Source organism: Paroedura picta, chromosome 3, assembly GCF_049243985.1.
Source record: "Paroedura picta isolate Pp20150507F chromosome 3, Ppicta_v3.0, whole genome shotgun sequence".
Classification (NCBI taxonomy): Eukaryota; Metazoa; Chordata; class Lepidosauria; order Squamata; family Gekkonidae; genus Paroedura; species Paroedura picta.
Window position 1 is genome coordinate 132200992 of NC_135371.1, and position 24925 is coordinate 132225916.

The 24925-nt window shown below is 42.0% G+C and overlaps 1 protein-coding gene across 6 annotated transcripts in view; it reads right to left on the reverse strand.

Annotated features, from left to right (window-relative positions):
• The window catches only part of SLC38A12 (solute carrier family 38 member 12), a 99874-nt gene that overhangs the window by 64019 nt on the left and 10930 nt on the right, over positions 1-24925 (reverse strand). For 3 of the 6 annotated variants that reach the window (XM_077327892.1, XM_077327891.1, XM_077327893.1), the window contains exons 4-10: positions 21890-22011; positions 15687-15768; positions 13940-14039; positions 11994-12029; positions 11335-11415; positions 4468-4567; positions 3618-3726 (exon numbers count right to left, since the gene is read on the reverse strand). In XM_077327892.1, coding sequence (XP_077184007.1) covers positions 3618-3726; positions 4468-4567; positions 11335-11415; positions 11994-12029; positions 13940-14039; positions 15687-15768; positions 21890-22011 — 630 coding nt within the window. The remainder of the gene's footprint in view (positions 1-3617; positions 3727-4467; positions 4568-11334; positions 11416-11993; positions 12030-13939; positions 14040-15686; positions 15769-21889; positions 22012-24925) is intronic. The other 3 variants (XM_077327895.1, XM_077327897.1, XM_077327896.1) reach the window with 3 other exon arrangements.

Below are 24925 nucleotides of genomic sequence, written 5' to 3' on the forward strand. Positions count from 1 at the left end.
ATTCTTTTACTTGGTTCATGGTCATCCCTGTATCAGCTTTAATCATATCTAGCCAGCAGATCCTTTGGCAACCACGTTTCCTTTTGTCACTGACTGAGCATTAATGATTTTTCTAGCAAGTTTGATCGCATGATGTGTCCAAATATTCTAATAGTAAAGATTAAATGTTAAACGTCCTACTGCTACAAGTTCTACCCTTAGAAATGTTATATGTTCATAATCATTACACTTCCTTGTATTGTTCCATGAATTTTTACTGTAAACTGCCCTGAGTCGCAAGGTAGGGTGGCATAGAAATGTAATACAATATTTTAAAATGCTTAATTATCCCAGAACTATGATTGTCATGAATTTTAAAAGAAGAAACTGGAAAGAAAAAGAAAAAAGATTTCCTAGCTGTACAATCACAAACAAATGTGGGAACTAATGTATATAAATTCAAAAATGTATCACAGTAGGTAGAAATGAAAGTGTACTGGTCTCAGATTCCTAAGAATAAATTTGTCAATCATGGTATTACAAAGATTTCAAACATTACTGTTTCTGAAGAAACTCACACAATTCTAAAGGCTCTCTCTTTGCCTGCCATTCTAATACTTGCCAAGAATTCCCATTGTACCTAACAGAATATCTAAATAAAGTGTTCTAACATCAGGTTGAAAATCTTCATTCCTTCCTATGCTGTAACTAGCTTGCTGCAGAGGCTCTACTTCAGCCATGTTAAGTGCTCCAACATCGTAAGAAAAAAATTGAGAAAACCCTATAGATTTTAGGAAAGTTATTTGCTTGTGGTGGAAGGCTCCCTGTTCCACCTAGCTTCCCGTTCCACCCTGCCCTCCAATGCAACCCTGGCCACCTTGCAGCAGTAGCAGCAAGGGCTGATGGACAGATTTAAGCAGCTCTTGGCAATAAAGGTCAATGGCCAAGCCAGGAACCTAGCCCCAAATGAGGCTTCTTAGAGCTAGCCCAGCTTGTAGAGAAAAGACATCCCTACCTACTAAAAGGTTAAATCTGACATTCTAGTAATTCTAAATATACTGAATATTTCCAGAGTGTATGAACAATACTAATATTTTTATTGATATCTCATGGGAGGAGGAAAGGTAGGACTAGTTACACAATTTAATGTGGACACACTTTAAAAACAACGTATTTGCTTGGTGCACATGCAAAAGGTGGGTGAGCTCAATAATGTGCCTTCTCCAAAAAATCAAGTTGCTTTAAGCAAATCTCTGGAGACTACAGGTAGAATATAAATTATCTAAATAAAAGTATGATACTGATTATTGAAGAGTCTCTTGTAGTGCAGAGTGGTAAGCGACATGCTATCTGAAGCGATGTCCATGAGGTTGGGAGTTCGATCCCAGCAGCCGGCTCAAGGTTGACTCAGCCTTCCATCCTTCCGAGGTCGGTAAAATGAGTACCCAGCTTGCTGGGGGGTAAACGGTAATGACTGGGGAAGGCACTGGCAAACCACCCCGTATTGAGTCTGCCATGAAAATGCTGGAGGGCGTCACCCCAAGGGTCAGACATGACCCAGCGCTTGCACAGGGGATACATCTTTACCTTTACTGATTATTACTCATATTGCTGCAGCTACTATTCAAAACAAATAATTATAATTTTTGCTAATTTTAATTGTAAGTGCATAATTTAGTCTCTTGTCCCTCCACCTGTATGCTCACAGCACGTCTTTCTATATTCCTCTGTAACTTTCTCCCTCTCAGTCCTAATGCTATCCCACCTTCCAGTTCACTGAAGCAAGCATCTCTCCTAGTTTAGCAAATTCAGTACCCAAGGTCAAGAGGCATCCAGCATTCAAACATTGACATGATCCTTTCTTCTACATGCTATGGAAAGAATATCACAGCAAAGAAATTTTTAAAAACTGACCAGAGAATTGCCTCGACACCAGACAGATTAAGGACATGCGCTTATGGCTGATCAAAATAGTATTTGCCCTCTGTTTTAAACTGCTAAATTATGTGAAGGAATGTTAGATGCCATATATAGAATACAAAAATGATCTTCTGACTGTATGGCAGTACTTAAATTAGCAAGGAATAATAGGACTGAAACTCTGATTAAAACTGCCTTCAAACAATAAATAAAAAACAAGCAAAAATAACAGTATCATAGCATTTGCCCATTCAGGGAGGGAATCTAATACTTCTACATAGCTACTAGGGTTTTTTTTAAAACCTTTGGCTAATGACAATTATCTTTATGAATTATAAGTGCAATATCTGGGAGGTGTGGGCAGTAATTAATGCCTGCCTGCCTTGCTTGATGAGTTCCTTCTGGTGAGTCAAAGAGTTATTGAAATTCCATGAGGAAATCTTCAATCATGTAAAAATTCTGAAGAAATAGGCCTAGATGCAGTTTAATAAAGCAATAATATTTCTTTTAAATAATTAAGTAGGCTGTGGCATTTGCTAATATTCCTGAGGCTTAGCTCCTGCTACAGCATTATTACTAAAAATAATAATATAGTGTGCTATTTGGGAAAATGATCCAATCAGCACACACAAGCCCCCACTTTCGGCCAAAGGTGTGCAGACTCAAATGAAAACTAGATATTGCTCCAGGTCATTTTCACCCTCATACCCAGCTTTGTTTACCATCATCTGCAAGTTTTTTTTTTCATTTTTGATTTGCATTCTGGAATGCTCAGCTAAGTTTTTACATTCAGAAAATACATTTTAAAAACTTCCCCATTTCTTGACAGAAATATTTTGTTCTTGAATTGTATCTTATATCTGCTACAGATGTCAATGCGAGTTTCTAGCACGGATGCTCCAGAGCACCCAGTTGTACAGACATAGAAGTCAGAGAAAATCCTAAAATTCACTGAAATGCTAATGAAACCAGTCTAATAGAGACAAGCAGCTTTCTTAATGGGTTGGAACCTTGCTGAACATACAAGGTACAGCCTTATCTAAACCGCTCAACATGACTCATCTCAGCACACACACTGTAGATAACAAAACAAGATTTCAAGATGCATTGTAATATAAACTTTCACGGCTTTAGAAAAACCTCATGACTTTACTGAATACTGAAATATAGCTATCAGTAGCTCAACGGGGGGGGGGGGGCTTATTATAGCAGTATTTTGAAAGAGTGGCCCAGCAGAAGGAAAAGTGAAAAAGCTATAAGTAGCAAAACAAAATGGACAAGTAATCAGGACATCATATTTCCATGTGCACCTTGAATCTATTCCAAAGAGATTACTCGATGAGGCTAGAGCAGGGGCAACCATACCAGATTACCTTTGATGGCCCATTACATTGATTCAAGTATTCATTTATAGTTAGGCAGACTACAAAGCTGATCAAGTGAGTCAACCCGTGCTATCATACACAGACTGACACTCTTCTGAGTTCCCTGAAGTCAGTGGGCTTAGAAGAGTGTAACTCTGCTTAGTCCAGCATTCAGAGTGCCCATGTAAATCACTTGATTCACAGATTTTCTACAAAATACAGAGGAGGGGAAGGAAAAAGGAGAAGGGCAGAATGACTAACATTAAGTGTAGAGTGCATAAATATATTACTTTAGAAACAGTTACTCAGAAAATAATGTAAAATTCAGTCAACATCTTAGCTGTGGACACTTACCAAATAAATTCTGTAAGCATCAATCCGTCTGATTGGACCCCAGCACTTGGCGGTGTCATTATACTTGGAGCCATCTTCATCACTGTAGGAATGATTGCCACTCACGCTGCTGATGAGGAGAACAAAAGTAGACCATAATTAATCCAACTCACGAAACCTAAAGAGCCTCTTCTGAGTCACCACTATCACGCAGCAGAAAGGCTCAGGCAGAAGGCAGGTGTGCAAAACATATCAAGTACCATCATATTCCTCTAGAAATTTGCTTTGGGGAAGATGTAAAAATATGTTCTTTGGTCCTGACATCATTAAAGAGCTGCAAATAACAGAACTGCCAATAAAAATCTGTACATTCAGTCTTTCATTAAATTATAAACACCATACTTGATTAATTGCATGATTTAATTGATCACAACTGATTTATTTGATTGAGAACAAACAGTTCTAAAGAAAAGGGTTGTTTTGTTTTGAGACAATGTCCACACATATCCCATTAGGACCCATCTTAGAAGAGATATTCTCTTTTGTGTGGGAGAGAAAGGGGAATGCTTCTAAGGTAGTATCTGTTTTATAAGTACTTCCATTATTTTTAAAGTCTACTGCTAATCCATCAGAGACACCTTTTAACCAGATGATTTAATTGACTGTGGAAACACTGCAGCTCCATAAAAATAAAGCAGCCCTGAATGGCTGTTAATGAGCATCCAAGAGAACACTTAAATACAGCTCAATGCAGGTCAGCCGTCTGTATGAGCCACCTAGGATGAAGGAACTACTTGTCCATCAACATTTCAGCCAGATGCTTTTAAAATCTGATGTTTTTTTTTAAACCTGCCACCGAAAGCACACTCACCAGGTCACCTGCATGAGAGAAACTGGGACTGCAGCTGCATAGATGGCCAGATCACCATAGAGGTAGATGATTATACAGAAATAGAACAAGTTGACTCCCACTGTAAAGGAAGGAATAGTAAAAGTAGGTTTGAGCTAAGCCATTCCACTACTGCCATTTCACTTTACAGACCAAGATTTATGTTGGAGCCTTTTGGATATTTTACATGCTGGTGAATGATGCTTTCTTAAACTCATAGTGCTTGGACTGCATGAAGCAGACTAATCAACAAACAATGGAACTTAGTTCACTGTAAAAGAGCTGGAAGTCAACCCAATCTTCTTAACAACAACAAAAAAATAACCCAAGTTACAAAAAGATTGAACCAGGGGATGCAGTTATAGGAGCACTCAAAGAGGGAGCCCCCACCTGACCTCCATTATTTTCTATGATGAGGCTTTATTTACAGACCAGAAAATCTATTTTTTTTCTTATCTCTGGGTGCCCCTAACATTGGGCATGCTGATCCAATCTTTGTGCAACTTGAGTGCTCTTTTGAGGAGAGGCTCCGGCAGCCATGCTGCAAGTTTGGTGCCTCTACTTCAACCCCCCACCCTACTCCGAGCCCAGAAAATATGAAAAGGGAAAAAAATGCATAGACCTCAATGGCGCCATTGATTTTAATGGTGCCAAATTGATTTGGATTCAGTTGAATAAATTTGGATACAATTGAACAGATTCTACCGAATCAAAACAAACCATGGGTGATTCAAACTAATCAGATTATGGTCTAAACCAGTGGTCCCCAACCTTTATTAGGCTGGGGACCGGCAGGGCATCGGGCCGCGCCCGCGCGTGCCACGCCCACGCATCGGGCCACGCCCGCGGATCGAGCCGCGCCCGCGGATCGGGCCACGTCCGTGAGCCGCGGGCGCGGCCTGCACTGGCGCGGCCCGGCCCTGATTCCCTCTCCCCGCCCTCCTCGCAGTAAGAAGCTTCCCGGGCCGCAAGCTTGCGGCCTGGGAAGTTTTTTACTGCGGTGGGGGGGCGGGGAAAGGGAGCCGCGGCCCGGCGCCATGGCCTTTGCGGCCCGGCGCCGGGCCACGGCCCGCAGATTGGGGACCACTGGTCTAAACTAGCTTCAAAGCCCATTCCTAAGAACGGGCCTTGAAAGGGTCCCCTCCCCTGGCTCCCAGCCAGGCAGCTTAAGGTGGCTTTGGGCCGCAAGCTGTCAGCTGGATCAAGTGGGGTGGATGGGAGCTGCCCAGCTTGTTAGCAGGCCCTGGACAGAGCTCCTTAGCAGGCCCGGAGGCCCTCGTTAGCAGGCCCTCCACCATGACCCTTTGCCGAGGGCCCTCTCCCCTTACCTGATACTGGCTCCACTGAGGCGCATCTGAGAGCAAAGAGGCTAGAGTCCAGGGACAGAGGGTGGGAGCTGCAGGGGCAGGGCCAATCAGAGTGCAGCCTCACTCTCAACGGAGGCTCAGGTCATGAGAGTAGCACAGCTTGCATTCTTCTTCTTTGCCAGGCCTAACTACTAGCATCCTAATTGGCCCCAGAATACCTAGCCATGTAACAGTCACCTCTAGATTGGACTTCTGCAACTCACTCTACGCAGGCCTGACCTTAACTACAGCTGGTCCAAAATGCTGCAGCCAGGATCCTCACAGCAACATCTTACCACATTCGGTCCATCCTTTAACAACCGCACTGGCTACCAGTTGAATTCTGGATCAGACGTTAAGGTTCAGGCAATCACCTTTAAGGCCATACGTGGTCTAGGCCCAGTGTACCTGGGACCACCTTTCTGCCTACACCCCTCAAAGAGCTCTATGCTCTGCTACCTCCAACTGCCCAGTGATCCCTTGACCTTAACCAGGGCCAAAGCTGGTGGAACAAACTCCCAAAGGAGATCAGGTCCCACACGGAACTTGAACAATTCCACAGGGCCTGCAAAAGGGAGCTCCTCTGCCAGGCATTTTGTTGTAGTCAACCAGAACCAAGACCTTCCTCTGGGCTCCTGAGCCTCCATTCCATGAAAATCATCGTCTGAACCATCCAACCATGGGGCCATCAGTTTGCTGTTTTTACTATTCACTACTGTTCCATTGTTCCACTATATTATTGTATTCTTTTATTAATTATCACAGCTCATTTAGGACACAGCTCATCACATTTAGGCTCATTTAGTGGCCAGGATTCTGCATTCTAAGGGCAGCCAAATTTTCCCAAGAGACTCAACATTACATTCGTGTGTTTTTAACACAAGAGCACAAGCAATGAAAACACAACCAATAAGGGCAACCCAAACCATGCTGGTCAGAAGCAAAGTAACCTATAATGATGATGTGGCCTTCTTCCTGCAGACTTCCATGCTGTAGAGGCCTTTTACTAAATACATATTATTCACCTTACAGATCAAATAAGTAGCTCAGTTTTAAAACCACATGCACTTACAGTTGACAAAGAGTTTTCGTGCATGGGAACAGATTACCCTTCATGGTGTCATGGGAGACATTTGCTGCCCTTATACCTTTACTCTCTAAAGAAAGCAGGGAGGGGGGTGTTTCAACAATTCTATAGATGAAAAGAACTACTAAGAGGCAGCTCTGCTCTGATGAGCAGGAATCAATAAAAGATAAAGAGATGCCAAAATGCACTAATTTGGCTTGAAAGGAACAAAACTGAACACCTCAACCTAAATGTAGAGTGAGTCTAAACAGATCTCGTATCAAAAGGCAGATGAGACAAAGAAACAACATATGCTACTGTTTCACATAAAAAGAGGTGATTATAGGATCATGGGACGAAAGCAAAAAAGTAAAGAGAACCTCTGTAAGAATACTAATGAGTCTGAAATTTAGATTCTTAGCTTCAAACCCCAACTACCATTAGCATCTCTATGTTAAAACATACTTCAACTGCTATTATGGAGTGCTTCATGACATCTTTAATATAATGTTCTAACCCCAGTACACAGAACAGAGCCATCCATATATGACTAGATTGCTCTGGCACTTGTTCTACTTCAAACATTAAACACAGAGAACACATACGTCCTACTTTCCCAGCAAGTCACAGCATCCAAGACGCCTCTATGATGTGTGTTCAAATCAAGCAAGTCTCAGTTACATGTTACCTAAATATATGTAACACAGTCCTTGGCTCAGGTCTAACACAACTCCTGTCAGTCAGACGCGTATTTATGTTTTGCTAACAGGAACTTAAAATGAAGTGAGTGGCCCTGATTTAGATAAGTATTGTAGAACGTGGGTGCTTATATGCCTTTCCTGATTCAAAACAGCCTTGGAAGAGGGCTGTTTGCCCTGCTGGAGAAATTTTCTAGTACCCCATCAGTATATGTGGAGCCCAAAGTGGGGTAATTAGTGTCCCTAGGGCTATCTCAGGTCAGGAAAATGGATTGTTTGTAAGGAGGGGGAGAATGAGGTTATTTCTTGCGAACCATTCACACCACTTCAGCGGCTGGCTGTAAACCAAGAATACGATGCCCTAAATTAATAAACATGAAATCACAGAAAGGAAGAAGGCTTCATGAATTACTGGCAGGCAGTAGGAAAGAACAAGGGAATTTGGACTCACATGAAGAATCAAGATGCTGTGAATGCTTCATCCTGCCCATAATCCAAGACTTGTCTCAAAGCCTTTAAGACACTGTTTTAATCTATTTGCAACTCAACTCCACTCAAATAAAGCCATGAGAACTTTAAAGTTTAAAAAAGGGACACCAAGATGGGATTCTCAAAAGTCTGACAGATGCCACCAGATATTGATTCATCCAATAAAATTAGTCTTCATCTAAAAGGTCCAGAAGAGTTCATTTTCTGTTGATATTTCTTATCCGATATAGTCAACAAGAGGAAAAATTATTTCGCTTTGAGGAAAGTTCTTTTTTTAAGAAGCCAAGGAAGTACTATCTTTCTTCATAGTCCCTTTTTACTGAAACTTTGAAACTTATGAAGAGTTCACATGAACTCATCAAGATACCTTTATACTGAATGAGACCACCGGTCTATCAAGGTCAATATTGCCTACTAGTGGCAGTGGGTCTTCAGGGTTTCAGGCAGAAATGGTCTTTAACATCACCTACTTCCTGATCATTTTAGCTGCAGATGTCAAGGATTAAACCTGGTCCTTTCTGAGACACAAGAAGATGCACTACTGCTGGGCCACAGCCCCTCCCCGAGCAAATGCTTGAACGGGACACACCTCAATGAGTTTGGCTTCCACAAATGATAGTAGTCAATGCCCAAACCACTCCATATAAATGAGCAAAGTAGACGATGAATTGCAAGTGTCCACATTTAGGAAGAGAAAGTATTCATAGCCAATATAGTGCGAGTTTAACCAAGTAGAAGATCTTATTCATTATGTCCTGCATTGCCCTCTATATGATGATGTTTTAATTAAGTTAAACACAATATTGTCTACTGTCTCTGGTTCTTTTGGCAGATGTTTTCCCTCCTGCCATGTTAATGATTGCTAATTTCATTTCCTCATCCATAATTTTTTAGGAAAAGGTTTGTTTCTAGTATGGCTGAGAAATCCTCGCTATAGTCAATGCACCTGAATTCTATTTCATTTACTTTACACTTGTAATTTTATCCACATTTAATAACTTCTTACAGATTTTATTTTCATATTATATCATGGACAAAGTAAGATTGCGATCACTTGTTTCTAGTGTGAGCTTTTTCTTTTTTATGCTTTATTTTTATAGTTGTTAGGGCTTCAATTTCAACAATAAACGTTAAAATTTCATTTCACATTCAACTTTCATAGCCAACACTGATATACTAGTAGGGCATGGTGCTCACTTTCTACTGCAGTGGCTAGAATCATGCTTCTACACCAGACCAGAGCTTTATATCCTATGTTATTATAGAAGAAGTATTTGGGAAGGGAATAAAGCTGTTGATAAGGTGCTGATTATACCACTCTTTCATTCTTTGGACTACAGAAATGCGTGCCCCTTGACTAGAACACCCCAAAGCATTTGATTCAAGAGGCAGCATGCCATTAAGTCTAAGATCAGATTTCTATTTTAAGGCCCCTTATTCTGGGGAATTTGCAAATTCAGCTTTTCACCCAGTCTTGCTGCTCTTCTGTAAGAACATCCTAGTCCCCCTCTTCAGTACTTGTTCAGGACAGGTTGATCTTCATAAACAGCAAAGGATTTCACGTGACATTACCACTTGCCAACCTCTGTCCTCTCCTACAGGCAGACAGTAGTGTCAGTTCTGCTTTATCAACTGCTACTGACCCTTACTGATCAATACTTTCATTACAGCACACAAAACAGGAAGATCAATTACTTCCTGCAAGGAAAGTACATGATGTATATGCCTAGAATCTATTATTACAATAAATGACTTGCAGATTCCCTGTAGAGAGCACCCAACTATGCCTCAGACTAGCGATCCGCCACAGAAAATGGTGAGTAATCTATCCTCCCCCATTACAGGTTGGACTGAAAATGTGCTCCCTACTGAAAGAAGTCAAGTCAGAGGTCGAAGATTTAACTACACCTTAACATCTAAGATTGCAGATCTAAGCCATGTCAGATTGTTAAAACAGTCAAGGGAAGAGAGCAGAAAATACAGTTGGAATAAGGATTCTGCTTTTTAACAGGCCAGGCCACAACATTCCTTCAGCAAGACCTGAAACTCTGAAAGTACTATGCTAAGTGTACTACATAAATCTTTGTACCTGATAGGAAATCGGCCAGGTTAACATGCACAATGAGCTGGAAGTTATGTTCTGTTATGAGGAACCTGACTGGAAAACATTGCAAAAGATTGGACAAAATGAAGGATATACAGTGGGTAGGTAGAAGAAAAATGGGAAATGGGTTTTAAATAGTTTTGTATATGCACTGTCATTGTATGACTGGTTTCACCTACCAAGTCACCGTTTTGTGTGACACGTTGGAAAAAATCAGTAGTTCTGTAAAACTAAAATCTGTTCCAGTCTAATTGGGTTTGAAGAATAACGCATGTTATTCAAATGCGCATAAAGTTTCAGTACAGTTTCAGTGTAGATAACAAACAAGTAAAGGGTATAAATCTGTATGCAGGTTCAACACAAACTGCTTCACATGGTTTTCAGTGCCTTTACAATTTTAGTAAACACCAAATGCACATTTTAAAATTTGCTTAAAATAATCAAACTGTAAAATAAATTGAAGTCAATTCTCTGGATGTGAATATCCATGCTGACAGGTTGTATCTGTGGATGAGTGGAACATGCATGGTGTTTCAGAATGCTACAGCCCAAAAGTGTCCTTCCCTATATTAAAAGAAGAAAGTCGCAGATTTGATCACAAAATTCCTGCTTTGCCATTCTTGACAGAGGAGGCATTTCTTACAGCCTTTCCAATCCCTTTCTGCGATTACCAAGTAATTAGTATTTTGTTAAGGCAGAACAGCCACTATACCTTGTTTTGAATTACTGTGTGTAATATGTGCACCCTCTACTGGATGATATTATCCATAGCAGCAATTTAAACAGAATGGCATCATGTTTTCTTCACACCTCTAACAAGTCATCTGGGTCTAATAGGGCATTCATCAGCAGCATGGTATGCAAGCCAGCTAGCTGCCAAAACCAGGAGTTTTAGTTAATGCAACTCATCCAAAAGGCAATCCTTATCAAATTACATTTTTATTTGTATTTTGGTTTGAACCTGTAAGATACTTAGTGCCACATTTTCAGCCTTTTCTTTTTTACGAAGAACACTAGCAGTGCAATCGCAGAGTTCCACCAGTCTAACTCCAGTGAAGTATAAAGAATTTTCAACAACTGTAACCAATTAAATTACAGGAAATGTAACACAATAATCCAACAAGAAGCAGGATCTTCAAAGCTCACCTTTATTAAAGAACATGGAGGCCATCTGACCCATCTCTATCCTTTCTGTGATTTCAAAAATATTGGGTGCTCCTCGTCTCTCTGCAGGTTGGAACAAAAAGGACATTCTTAAGATTTCCCCCCCCCAAAAAAATATTTCCAAGTAGCACGAAGACTCTGCTCAATCCATAATCATAAGCCATTTTTTCTCTACGTTTTACAGGCTTTTAAACAACCGATTGCATAGGTTTGCCTATGCCACCTCTTCCCTGCAGGAAACTATTCCACCCCAGGATCCTGGGTGACAATTACAGTGCTGTTGGCACATGCTGGATTTGTTCCTTCTGACTGTTCAGAGGTTAGCACCTTAACAAGTTGTCCTGCAACATTTTGCTTGCCTAGCCATGTGGGGAGGATTTCAATCCATATGTTGATGGAATTAGCCAAAAGAACACAGACCATTCCCTGGGGGGCTGCATTAAATCATCAAAGGATCTTCTGGAAGCTGATTGGAAATTTTAGGACAGGGGGGGGGGGGTTGTGAGGAGAGAAAAGACTTGGATATTCTTTGAGTGTTTGAACAGAGTCAGACTTTCATGAACAAGGCCCAAAAGAAAACCGGTGAAGAAACAAAGAAATGAATAGAGCCTGAACAAAACTTTTAAGATTATTCTGCCTACCTCTTACTTCACCATCACAGGGGGTAAGTTTTAGACCTAGGGTGAGAGGATGTATGTATTATTCCTTTTATTTTCCTTTGCTCAGATGTTGTCAGTAAATTGTTGTGCAGCTATATGCTTTGACTGCTTATCCAAGTAACTACATCTCTGTTTCCAAAACTGATGATCTGGTGGCCTGTTCTATTCACATGGAAGCTTAACTCAGCCAATGCTTAGCAAAGTACAAGGATAAGGCAGGGGGACACATGTGTGAATCTGAATTATTCGATGTGAGATTTTCAAAGTTCTCCTACATCTATGGTGGTTTAGAGGAGAACAATAATATTTCATTTGAAGGATACTATCTTAGTCAGAAATATAGAGTCTGACAAACATATCTCTAACTCTCTCTCTTTGCTGGTGAAAGGAAAAAAAGAATTATGTGTGTTGGCTGGCAAGGTAAATACTTTATGGCCCTGCAGCTGGAGACCAGGGCTAGCTGAATAAATTCTGCATTCCCTGCATTCCCTGTGGTATAACGACATACCTGTGGGCTCATTTCACCACTCTGCCTCCACAGAACCAGGAATCGATGCTTTAGAAGAGGGTTTTTTAAAAAAGGTTTAGACCTAACATTACTAATAGATATCTTTTTTAAAAAAACAAAAATAAAATGTTGTACTTTGGCTTTTAAACACACAAACTTCAAGGCAGCTTACAACAAAACAAAATATGGCATCCTTCTCCTCCCACCTGTCAACCGAGTACAATTGGTCATTAGAGCAGTATTCCTTCTAGCAGGGAGAACAGAAGCACTCTACATGTGCTCCATATCTGGCAGGTAACCTTCAGAATGCACACTTGCTCTCTACCCATCTGGCAGAAGAGCAGAATTTATCAATTTGTTTTCTTTCAATTGAAGAGGGGCACTCAAATAAGTGGGGAAAGCATCATTATCATAGCATGTTTTTATCAATTTAATTACTTTTATATAGTACTAGTAATCAAGCCCGCTGCAGGGGAATGCAGCGGGCGCTAGGACCTTACCATGGTCTTCGGCGTGCTGGTCTGCGGGTCCTTCGGCGGCGGCGGCGAGCCGGGGCTTCGGTCCTCCTCCGGCGCCGCCTCCTCCTGCTGCTCCTGCCGGCCGCCTGCGCGTCCCCTTCGGCCGGCGCTTGTCCGCCGACGCCGACGCTCCTTCCCCTGCTGGCCAGCGGGCCCGGCCCCTTGGCGGCGGCGGCGGGGCGGGGAGAGCCGGGCGGCGGCGGCGGCGGCGGCGGGGGAACGGCAGGCGGCGGCGCAGCGGCAGGCAGCGGCGGCGGTGGAGGTCCGGCCTTCTTGCAGGCTGGTCCGAGCTTCGGCGTGGGCGGGTTGACGCGGCGAGAGGCGCTTTGCGCCTCTCGCCGCGTCAGCTCGCCAGGCAGGGAACCCCAGGCAGCCGCGCTTTGCGCGACTGCCGGGGGCTCCCCCAGGCGGCGGGCTGACGCGGTGAGAGGCGCAAAGCGCCTCTCGCCGCGTCAGCCCGCCAGGCAGGGAACCCCCAGCAGCCGCGCTTCGCGCGACTGCCAGGGGCTCCCTGGGTCGGCGGCCTGACGCGGCGAGAGGCGCAAAGCGCCTCTCGCCGCGTCAGGTCAGGAGGAACTGCGAGCCGCGCTGCGCGCGGCTCGCAGTTGCTGGAGCTGGGAATCGGAGGGACCAATCGGCAGGCGCTTCGCGCCTGCCAATTGGTCCCTCCGATTGTCTGTCATGAGGAAGGGTCCAATCCGGACCCTTCCTCATCACGGACTAATCCCACCTTCATACCCCTTAGCGAATTATATAGTCCGTGGCGCCCGTGGCGCCACGGGCGGTTTAAAGATTGTATTTTATCAATGTATATTGTTTTATTATAACCTAAGCAAAGTTGCTAGAGAAAGGGTGGGAAATAAATAGAAATCTAAATAAAGTGGCATCAACTAGGTACTTACGAACAGAAAGGATAGGCCGCGTCTCCGATCGCTCATAGCTATCTGGGAGGAGAACATCACTATCAGAAACGCCAGATGAAGAATCCTCATCATCATCTTCCTAGAAGAGCAAGAAATGACCATAACTGTATAAATTGTGGGATTACTGTGGAATTCTGCCAAGAAACAGAAGTTCTGAAAACCAAATAGTATTAATGTATATGAAAAGAAACTAACCCCATCAATTGCTGGCCTTTTATTATGCTTGCAGTTCCAGCCCTGGGGGAAAAAGACTGACATTCACAAAGAGACAAATGTTGCAGGATTTGTAGGGGACTGTGAAGGGCTACACTTTTTAAAAGCGTTAATTCTTCACAGAAACAGTGGTCCTTGAGTGACAGGCTGTTCCAAGCAATCTGATGGGTTAACATCTGCTGAGCGGAGAAAGTGTTAAGAGAGCTGCATTCTGAAGAGAGATTCAGTCAGATTTCTGCTTTAAGAGATTCAGTCAGATTTCCCAGTATACCTGACGGATCGCCTCTCCACTTACACCCCTCAAAGAGCCTTCCGCTCTACCACCTCCAACCTCCTGGTGGTCCCTGGCCCCAAAGAAGCCCACTTAACCTCAACCAGGGCCAGAGCTTTCTCCATTCTGGCCCCCACCTGGTGGAATGAGTTCCCAGAGGAGATCAGGGCTCTGATGGAACCCAAACAGTTCTGCAAGGCCTGCAAAAAGGAGCTCCTCCACTAGACATTAGGTTGACCCGGACCATAGCTTCCAATTGGCCCTCAGCCCCCCCCCATTACGACCGCCACTAATCTGCCTAACCCATTCGGTCCCAGGAAGAGTTGAGCTGAGGCTCCTTTGCAGTAAGTATATGTATAAGTATACGTATAAATAACTGAGTGGGTACCGAGAGTCAGATTTCTGCCTTGACTAGAGAGACCCTGATTTCAGCCTTAGCTGAGAGAGCTTTAACACAGAGAGAGAACTGGGGGAAAGTTGGCAAGGAAGTTAGGGAAGTAAGAGACTCCCAGTCAGGCCAAGGAAAAGGGATAGATCTTTGAGAGAGACAAGAAACTTCCCTGCTCTCAAACTGAGAGTTAGCTCTGAAGAGCACAGAGAACCCTAGTCTGGTATGGCTGGAAACTGCCTTTGGAGCCCTTAAGAGTTAATTTAAAATTCTGGACAAATACTAGTGCTTCAAAAGAAGTGGTCTGGGTACTAGAAAGAGTGTATCTGGATTGTGGAAACCAAATGAGTTAGAAGGAAGGAAGTGTACTGAAGTGTCTGGTGGAAAACACTAGAACAAAAGTCTCTCAACATAAGTTTTTCTCAGTGACATAAAAATTAAAAACTGTAGTCTGCACTTTTAATGATTTTACCCCAAATTTCACCTGACTATCCCCCTCTATGCTAACTAAAATATTTTATTTTTAAATTCAAAAGCACCTTGAGTGCCATTTAAGGTATACATATATATTTTCCTGGACTCCAAGATCACTGCAGATGGGGACTGCAGCAAAGAAATTAAAAGACGCTTGCTCCTGGGAAGGAAAGCTATGGCAAATCTAGACAGCATCCTAAAAAGCAGAGACATCACCCTGCCAATAAAAGTGTGTCTAGTCAAGACTTCACAACTAACAACAGCAACAACATATATTTTATAGGGTAAATATTACGAATGAGGTGAAAGACAGCCAGTCAAAAGACAACATAAGACTATAGAAAATGGAACTTGGAATAAAGTTAAGTTGCGACACCAACCTTGTGTTTCTCCATCCTCTTCCAACGAAGTTGGGCATTTGCAGCAGCCATGGCCTCCATTACAAAGGTTGTTGTCATATAGCTAGTATAAAAATGAAAGCTAGTTACTTGAAGATAATACAAGTAAGCTGTAATGTCTGACCAAAACAGTATGTCTGCACAACTTGTACGGATGGAGAGACACACAAGATCAAGGCTACTTTTGCATGCCATTGTCATTCCTGTTATGGGACTTACAAGTGGCCCATCAGAAGTCTCCACTCACCATCACAATTTACTTTGTTGATCTTAAATATGAATTGCCATGACTCCAGTGAAACGATTTTTTTCTCTCATTTTTACTAGAACCTAAAAATAAATCTTATTGCTGCTAGGCACACTAAACTCATTTATCAACTTTGAATGAGAAATTAGTCTTGCTAGGATTAGAGTATAGCAGCTCCTTCCAAAGGCATGGGTAATGATTTCCCTTATGTCCTTTTACTGCAGTTGACATTCTCCAGAGGGTATTAAGCAACCAGAAGTGCAAAACAGAGTAATGGAAGTATCAAAGTAATAATTCTCAAACCCCAAACCACCAGTGGGTAACACATTTCAAGGCTGATATGAAACATGAAGCAGCATATCTGTACACAACCCAGCAACATCAAGAAATTAAATGGAAAAGAATCAAAACAGAAAACAGGGAATGCCATAAGCAGGTTTCAAGGCTTTGGAACGATTTCTTTTATAAAGACTCTCCCAAAGCAATTCAGTCACTGCTATTGTAATGATTTATGCCTTCCATTCAGAAAAAATTATACTCTTATAGAGCTTTTCTCTTCTACAGATGTAAAGCAATTTAGAAGATCAAACTCAATGCACAAACAGGACTCAGGAAGGAAGTGCACTGAAAGTCAGAATCACTATTTTCTGTTGAAAGGTCAGTAAGTACCCTGAGATGAAAAAGTTAAATATATACAATAGTCATAATAAATTAAAATAGCAAATATATTCATAAGCAGGGTTCACAAATTTCGGTTGCCTTGGTGCCCCTGTTGTGGTCATCACTAACTCATCTGATACACTGAGCAAATTCAGAGAAGGAGCTGCATTAGTCTTTCACTTCAAGTCAGGCTGGAAACAGTCAAAAGCAAGGGAGTGAGACTCTTGCTGCTTCTCAGTGTCTCATGTGCATTGAACCCCACAAGTGAAGACATCTGACCTTTCTGAGCATGCCAGAGAACTCAAAGGAAGGATAAAGCTTTCCTCTCCTACCTGCTTGGTGAGAAATCCTTGCTCCTAAGATAGATTCATGTGGGTAGTTGTGTTGGTCCAAAGCAGCAGAACAAATTTAGAGTTCAGTGGCCCCTTTAAGACCAACCAAGTTTTATTCAAGGTATGAACTTTTGTGTGCACCCACACAATGCAATGCATTTGTACCTGACATTGTATATGAAGAAGTGTGTGTGCACATGAAAGCTCATATACCTTGAATAAAACTTGGCTCGTCTTAAAGGGGCCACTAGAAACTAGATTTGTTCTCTTGTTCCTATGAGTTCACTGAAACATACGGAGTATTTACAGAAGGGGGATCTGAATTAGGCATCTGGAGACTGTGGGGATCTCTATCATTCTAGGTAGCAGTCTAAGGTACAGTATACTCCCAAAAAATGTTGATTCAGGAAAGGGATTCTATAGCTGTTCAGAAAAATGGTATTGTTCTGAGGCTGGTTAGAGCTGGAACTAGCTTCCAGGGTCAGGTTAGTGTCAGCAGCAACAAAGCTGGATGGAGTTTCAGAAACTTGATGTCAAAGGAGTCCAGGAGTCAGGTTTCACAGTCTCAGCAGAAACAAGGCCAGAGGGATTCTCCGAAGTGTAATGTCAAAGCAGTCAGGTTACCAAATATCAGTCCATACCATTAGCAAACATGCTGCATCCATACCCACAAGTTTCTCTCATGAGTCTTTATAGCCACAGGCTGAGCCAGCATGCATGCAGCCAGCTTCTCAGTGCCTAAGCTGCAAAAGACTCATCTCCACTATCTGAAGGCACCTGGCACTGAGCAACAAGGTGTGCACTCTGATGCCTAACCTATAAGTCTTTTCTGAACCTTCTTCTACAAAATTCCAAGGCAGTTGGTGACTCTGGGGAAAGAGGGGGCAGGTTTCTGAACTCCTGATTGCCAGATCAGAGCTGGAGGGCAGAGGTGACCCTACACCATCTCTTAGCTGTAAGTCAGGGAATGCCTGAACCTCATTCCCCTGTTGGTTAGCTACTGTCAACTGCAGGCTGAGGAGTCCTCACTATCACTGACCCTGGCTGGGACATGACAGGCACCTTTAATATTTGTTCTTAGTGCTACCTCAAGACATTGACCAGATATTAACATTTACCGTAGAAGAGCTACATGAATGTAATAATGCATCAGTTTTCATGCTCCACCATTAATTAGCTAATTGTTCAGGAAGTGAACTGATACAGAAGCCCTGGATCACTGGACTCTGAAATTGACATGTTGCAGTAGGCGTTCCCTACCCCGGACTGAAGAGCCTTAGCACCTGGTCTTTATTGAATGGCAAAGGCCCTCTTCAATAGAGCAATAGAATGATACATTGCAGATTCTCTCTGGGGGAAAGAAATGGGCTCTTCCAAGGTCTTACCTTCCCAAAATTAGTTAAGGAAGGAACAACTGGTCAAAAGATCAAGCGAGTGCAAAGGAGATAATTATATTTTTAATCAAACGTGGAGAGAAAACAGAAGAAAAGGAAGTCAACAAGCAAAAAGACAGAAAGTGAAACTGAAAAATCCTATCCCCCAAAAGTGAGACTGGAAAAATCCTGTCTATGTAAAACCAAAGCAAAAACTCTTCTCTGTTCTGGGACAAGAAATGAAGTTGCCAAAGCCACTGGGATACTGGGAAAGCTTTACTATGATAAGGCGGGGACGATGAAGAATTCAACATGGGGAAATTAAGTTCTTCTCCTGGTGAGAGTCAATATGAAGATGCAGCTCACTCACTTGACAGAGGAGGGCATTCTGATTCAATCTCCAAAGGGTGCGGGGAGGCTAGTTTCCTGACTTCCAGTGGGGGCCCTCTTTCTCAACTGGGGCTGCCATTTTTAGCCGCAGTATAATTTTTTTCTCATCCTTATCCATTGTTCCTCTTAATATTTGTGGAACGTGTCCGGGTGTCTGAGTTGGAATAGAGCCTGATTGGCCCTTCCCTACAGCTCCCGCCCTCCTTCCCTGGCTAGCCACTTTGCTCTCAGATGCCTGAGAGAGAGAGACACAGAGAGCCTTGATTCCCTGCTACAAGCGAGCCCTGATTACCTGCTGTGGCTCCTACTGCAAGGGGGAGAGAGATCTGTGCCTGCCAGTATCCCATGGGTCCTAGCATCCATTGCATTCCTGGTTGCAATGGGCTTTTTTCCTAGTAATATTATAATTCTGCCTCCAGCTGTTGTTCATGATCTCACAATTTAACATACAAGATCTGAATAATTCTGGCCAGACTGACACAGATTTTGCATGCTCTTAAAAGAAAAGGTTGTTTGGATCTCTCTCTCTCTCTTGTTACAAAAAACATACATTTCAAGCTATTAGAACTGGAGTCTGCAAACTTCTTCCCCTACTTCACTGTTTACGAAGAACAAAGCAAATGACCCTGACCTAACAAACTGAAGCCAGCAAAAAAGAATGCCACACTTCCCCTTAAAAGGAATCAAGGGCTCTACCACGACAGGAGTCATATTCTAGTAGTATTTCAGTTGTCATTCAGAGACAAGGAACAGGCACTATTGGGGATCTTCATGACCTTGGTCCCTCATATCTGCAAGACTGCTTCCCCCACCATGCTCTGCCATAGCCATTTCACTCATTGGAGAAAAGCCTAAATTATACAAAACAGAATGACGGGGGAAGAAACAGCATTGGGGGGGGGGGGGGTAATGAGGAGCTGGGGGTTTTTTTTTGGGGGGGGGTGCCCTGCTTTTCACTACTTGAAGGAGTCTCAAAGCAGCCTACCCTTCTTCTCCCCGGGAAAGACACCATGTAGGGCAGGAGAAGCTGATAAAGCTCTGAGATAACTGTGCTGACTCAATGTCAATCAGGTGGCTACATGTGGAAGAGTGGGGAATCAAACCTGATTCTCCAGATTAGAGGCTGCCACTCTTAACACTACCCCAAGGTGAGAACCAAGTTTGAATTAAGTGGCACCTTTAAAATCAATGAAGTTTTATTCATAGTATAAGTTTTCATGTGCACCCATATTTCTTCAGTGAAGAAGATTCTTCTAACAAGCATAATCTACATTGAGATTGCTGTTTATTTTGAGACCAGGTCACACACAGAGATGGTTAAAAGCAAAGAAGGGGGCATGGGAAAATATGCATTGGGATATGGAGAAAGTGAAATTAAAATAAATTATTTTGGCTTATTCTGAGGGTTTTTTAGATGAGATTTCTCTTGTGTTTATCTGGGATTTTATTTTCTTTCAAAAAGACCCTGATTAGGAATTATAACACTTGGACTGGATTCCATTGTTTAATGGCTGGAATTAGATAGCTAAGTATTTAATAATACCTTTGTCGTTCCATATGTTCCAGTTCAACACATCTTCCTCTCTCCCTCCCCATCTTACTGGCTGCTTCTCTTCACATTAACCCCCTCTCTTTTGCCTTTTTAACTGTTTCATTACCATCACTAGCACTGAGAGGATTTTGCCCAATCTGAAATCAACACTTGGAGAGACCCCCACCACCACCACCTCCATTTCTAACAGTGCAGCTTGCAATCTTTATTAGTGGAAAGAATCAGGAGTCCACTAGCAACTTAACAACTGACAAAATTTGTGGCAACTTTCATGAGTCAGCTACAATGTGAGTCCTTCCGTCCTTATAACTTGAAGAGTGATTTCGGATGTCAAGTGACAACAGCAGGCATTGTTAATGAGGAAACCCAGGTCTCAATTCAGTCCAGAAGGATGCATTGTCTTGGGCTTCATTATAAGCTGCAATTCAGCAGTCGCTCTTTCAAATCACCCACTGAAATTCATTTGTAAGAGTAGTGCTACTCTTAAGAGTAGTGCAACCTCAGTACTGGATGGTTAAACTGTTCCCCACCGTTTGTTTTTTTTAATGTAGTGGTTTCTAATGTCAGACATGTCCATTTATTCTTTGCATCCTCCTGGACCAAATTGAAACCTAGGTGTCCTGTCTTAATACCAATGCTGATATCACCACACGTACTATTCCTCTGCATATTACACCTAACCCAATCAAGTCTGCTAATGTTATTCACCTGCTACTGCCATCTGAAATCACTTTTATAAAGTTTATATCTCTAGTACCTGACGTTACATTTCACGGCACATATGGCACAGCCCAACAAAGTAACAGTCATATCAGATTTAGACTTCAGAAAAAAATAGTTAGACAACTCTGATTTAGCCTTTATTACATTCAGCTGACTGTAATGACTTACACTTTGTAATCTCCCTTGAAATGGCAGACTATAAATAACATCTCCTGTTAAAATTACAAAGGCAGTAGTGCCAAAAATGAATTTTTCACAATGGATTCATGAACACAAACACTAGAAGCAGCAAGAGAAGCAGTCCTAATATCAAGGCATAGAGGAAAGACCTTCTGCTTTGCTCAGGTTGGAAATTCTGAAATACAAATAAGAACCCCACCTAAGCTGGCAGAAAAGAGATGTAACTAATAATTTCAGAAATTCATTAAAGGTAAAGGTAAAGGTATCCCCTGTGCAAGCACCGAGTCATGTCTGACCCTTGGGGTGACGCCCTCTAGCGTTTTCATGGCAGACTCAATACGGGGTGGTTTGCCAGTGCCTTCCCCAGTCATTACCGTTTACCCCCCAGCAAGCTGGGTACTCATTTTACCGACCTCGGAAGGATGGAAGGCTGAGTCAACCTTGAGCCGGCTGCTGGGATTGAACTCCCAGCCTCATGGGCAAAGCTTTCAGACGGCTGCCTTACCACTCTGCGCCACAAGAGGCCCTAGAAATTCATTAGGCGCTGCTATAAAAGACACAGAATTCAAGATATACTGTATAAAGGCCAAACAACAAGGCCGAGTTCAACATTCTTGTTGAAATCATAATAGTAAGATGACAGAATTCTGTGGTCTTAAAGATAGAAGTCACAGTTTCACTAATACAAGCCCCTAGTAAAGTGCAAATAGGAAGAGAGGCGCTCTTACCTCATAAACCCCAGAAACATTATTAGGATAAGGCTGACAAGCCAACCAGCAGTAGCAAAGGCCTTCGGCATTGTTAGAGCTCCTGTCCCAACTATGAGATTGAACATATAAATCAGGCCAACCTGCAAAAAGAGGTCATGCATGTTAGAACTTGGTGGCAACAAATGTATCAGCTGCCTTAAAACACATTGTACCAAGAAATTCCCCTCCCCCCGATACAAAGTTTGCTTATTGTACCATTTCACTGTTTGCCATTTTTCTGTCAGGTAGCCATTATGAGTCTAGCTTCAAAGGGAAACCTATGCCAATTTTGTTTCTCTTTTCTGGGACTAATATCCCTGCTTACATCCTTTCCATGTGAAGTAGCACAGCAAAAGTTGTTCACAGTTGTTTGGGATAACTAGGTTTCAACATATGCTTATAAAGTCAAACCTGAGGCTATGTTGTTTTTCTTAGTATTTTTATGCTAGTGGGGACAGAGACTGAACTCTACATACACTACATTAAACCAAGCATTTGTGGCAGAAGTGTTGGGACATAAATAACATCATACAGGATCCTCTTTTCAGACAAGCATCTGTTTTTCCTTGAGAGAACAAGTTTTTCCTGTTCTTACTGGCATCAGAATAGAAATTTGTCTATTGACTCATCTCCCGGAAGATGACAAGCAGTTTGCAGAATTTTTTTTAACCAACCAGGCAGAAGTACCATTCCCAGCAGGTATCATCTATTAGCCATAACTTAATTAGTTCTGTAGAGAAAGTATATGGACAGAAACCTTGGAGGCTCTCCTTTAACTGATTTAAAAGAATGGTATCACGGAAGAATGATTTATAGTACACACAGCTAGAAATGCATTTTTTTCTTATCTAAAAATGAGGCAGGTAGAGCTTCTTAGAGCTTTACAGCCTGAAGACTCTGCAATCCTATAATTCTCAATCTTCAAGGTAGCGGGTAATTTAACATCTTGGAGGTCTATATTGTCCCTTGAAGACTGAGATCAATCTTACATGGACTAAGTGCGTCAGGAAGCATCATTTGATTTAGGCCTTTCCAAACTTCACTTGCAATCAGAAAATCACCACTCATGAGAACAAAAAGGTATTAAGGGCTATATAGTAATAGAAATGCCACAGAGATGAGCTTGCAAAGCTGTAGGTACAATTATTTCGGTTTTGTACTAAAAAAAAAAATCTGTGATTTCCAAAACCAGTTTTTTCCCTTCAGTCTTCATTTTAAAAAAAGATTATAGTCCTGATTTTTCTTAACCTATTGCTTTTGCAACACTAAAAGTGGCAGACTAGCACAGAGATTTAAACCATAAAAAGGAGATAGAATCCATTCAAACAAACCTAGCATTGAAAAAGATATGTATTGCACAATAAAAAAGAGGGGGAAGGAGAAAGAGAATGTACCCCTGTAGTTAACATAGGTCCATGAACCTCATACATGTCTGTGTGCCCATCTTTTTCATTTTCTGTGAAACAACTTTTCTGTTTTTTAAAAAATATATGATTCACTTTGATTACATGTAGGAGTATTACCTAGGATTTATAAACTTTTGGATCACTTTCTCAAGTTTGACCAAGAATGACTAGTTCAAAGTTTCCATGTCAAAGAAATTTTATACAATGCTAAGTCTGGAATCCCTTTTTACCCCACAAGATCTGAAATGATATTTTATCTGGAGTCACTGTTTGCCAAAGAGTGATTATTACAGCAGAAAGGGACTTCTTGCAGTTTTTGTTGTGAAGAAACTAAAAACTATTCCTTGGGTTAATGCAGAATCTGTACTGTGCTGGAATTAAGAACTCATGCATTTGGCCCTTCAACTGAACATGAGCAGTGGGAGACCTCCCTGCAACCAGATCTATCTCTGTCAGGCCACTCGATCCAAGCTCATGATCTCCTCCTCTCCAAATTGCTACAGTTACGGTTCAATGGTTCCAAATTACATTTTTGATGTTGATATTATCACTGTTTGGATCTGTGCACTACTAAAAGAATAGTTCAATGTGTTTCCCACTTTACTGGTTCTATGTACACCACCCTGAGACATCATAGTGAGGGGCAGCATATGAATGAATGAACTGAACAAAAGTCATATTTGTGGAATGATAAAACTATTCCCCTAAACCTAGGCTTTAATATTTAGGAACATTAATATTGACAGAGTGTGCTGCCAACATGTCATTTCAACATACAACCCAAAAGTCAAAATTATATTTTTTCACAAAAAAAGTAGAATGACACTGGACCATAACATACGTCTTACTTCGGATGACTTTTCTGAAGAAGGTTTATTCTCTTCAGTAGGGCAAAGTCTTTCAAGACTGGTTAAGTCACACCACCTCTCACTCCAGGCAGGGCTATGCACATTTTTGCATGCCTTTCCAGGACTTAGAGGGGTGTCATTCCAGGCATAAAATAGCCTCAGCTCCCCAAATAATTAGACTCAACAGAATAACCATAAAATGAAAATCTTTTCCAGTTTAGAGGTGGGGTAATTGGAGGACTTTGCTCCACTGAAGAGAAGAAACCTTCAGATAAGTCCAGTTTTTCATTCTCCAGTGGGGGAAGTTCTCAGACTGATTATATAGCCAAGCTTAATTAACCCCAACACTCTTTAAAAGGCCTTTCTCCCAAGGGTACCATCTATAGAACTCTGTTGATTCAGGCTATAGTGCCTAACAAATGTCAAAAATGTTATCACAGGTCAGGGTCACAAAAGCAGCTGATGTCACTGAGATCATCTGAGACCTTGTACCTCACAAGCCTTACCAATACTATAGTCAATTTTGAAGCTATGCTGCCCAGATTGGTAACTCCTTGGGATACAAAAAAAAAATCAATCTAAAGGACTCAGTCCTCTTAATGAAAATTCTCAGTGCTCTCCTCATATATTTGTGCCACAATTTTACCTGTGGGTGTATAGGATGATGACAAAACTATGGCAATACCAGCTGCTGGTTCATATGAAAGGGGGTAGTAAACTTCAGTGATGAACTGGGGGTGCTACTGGAGTGGCCTCTTTCA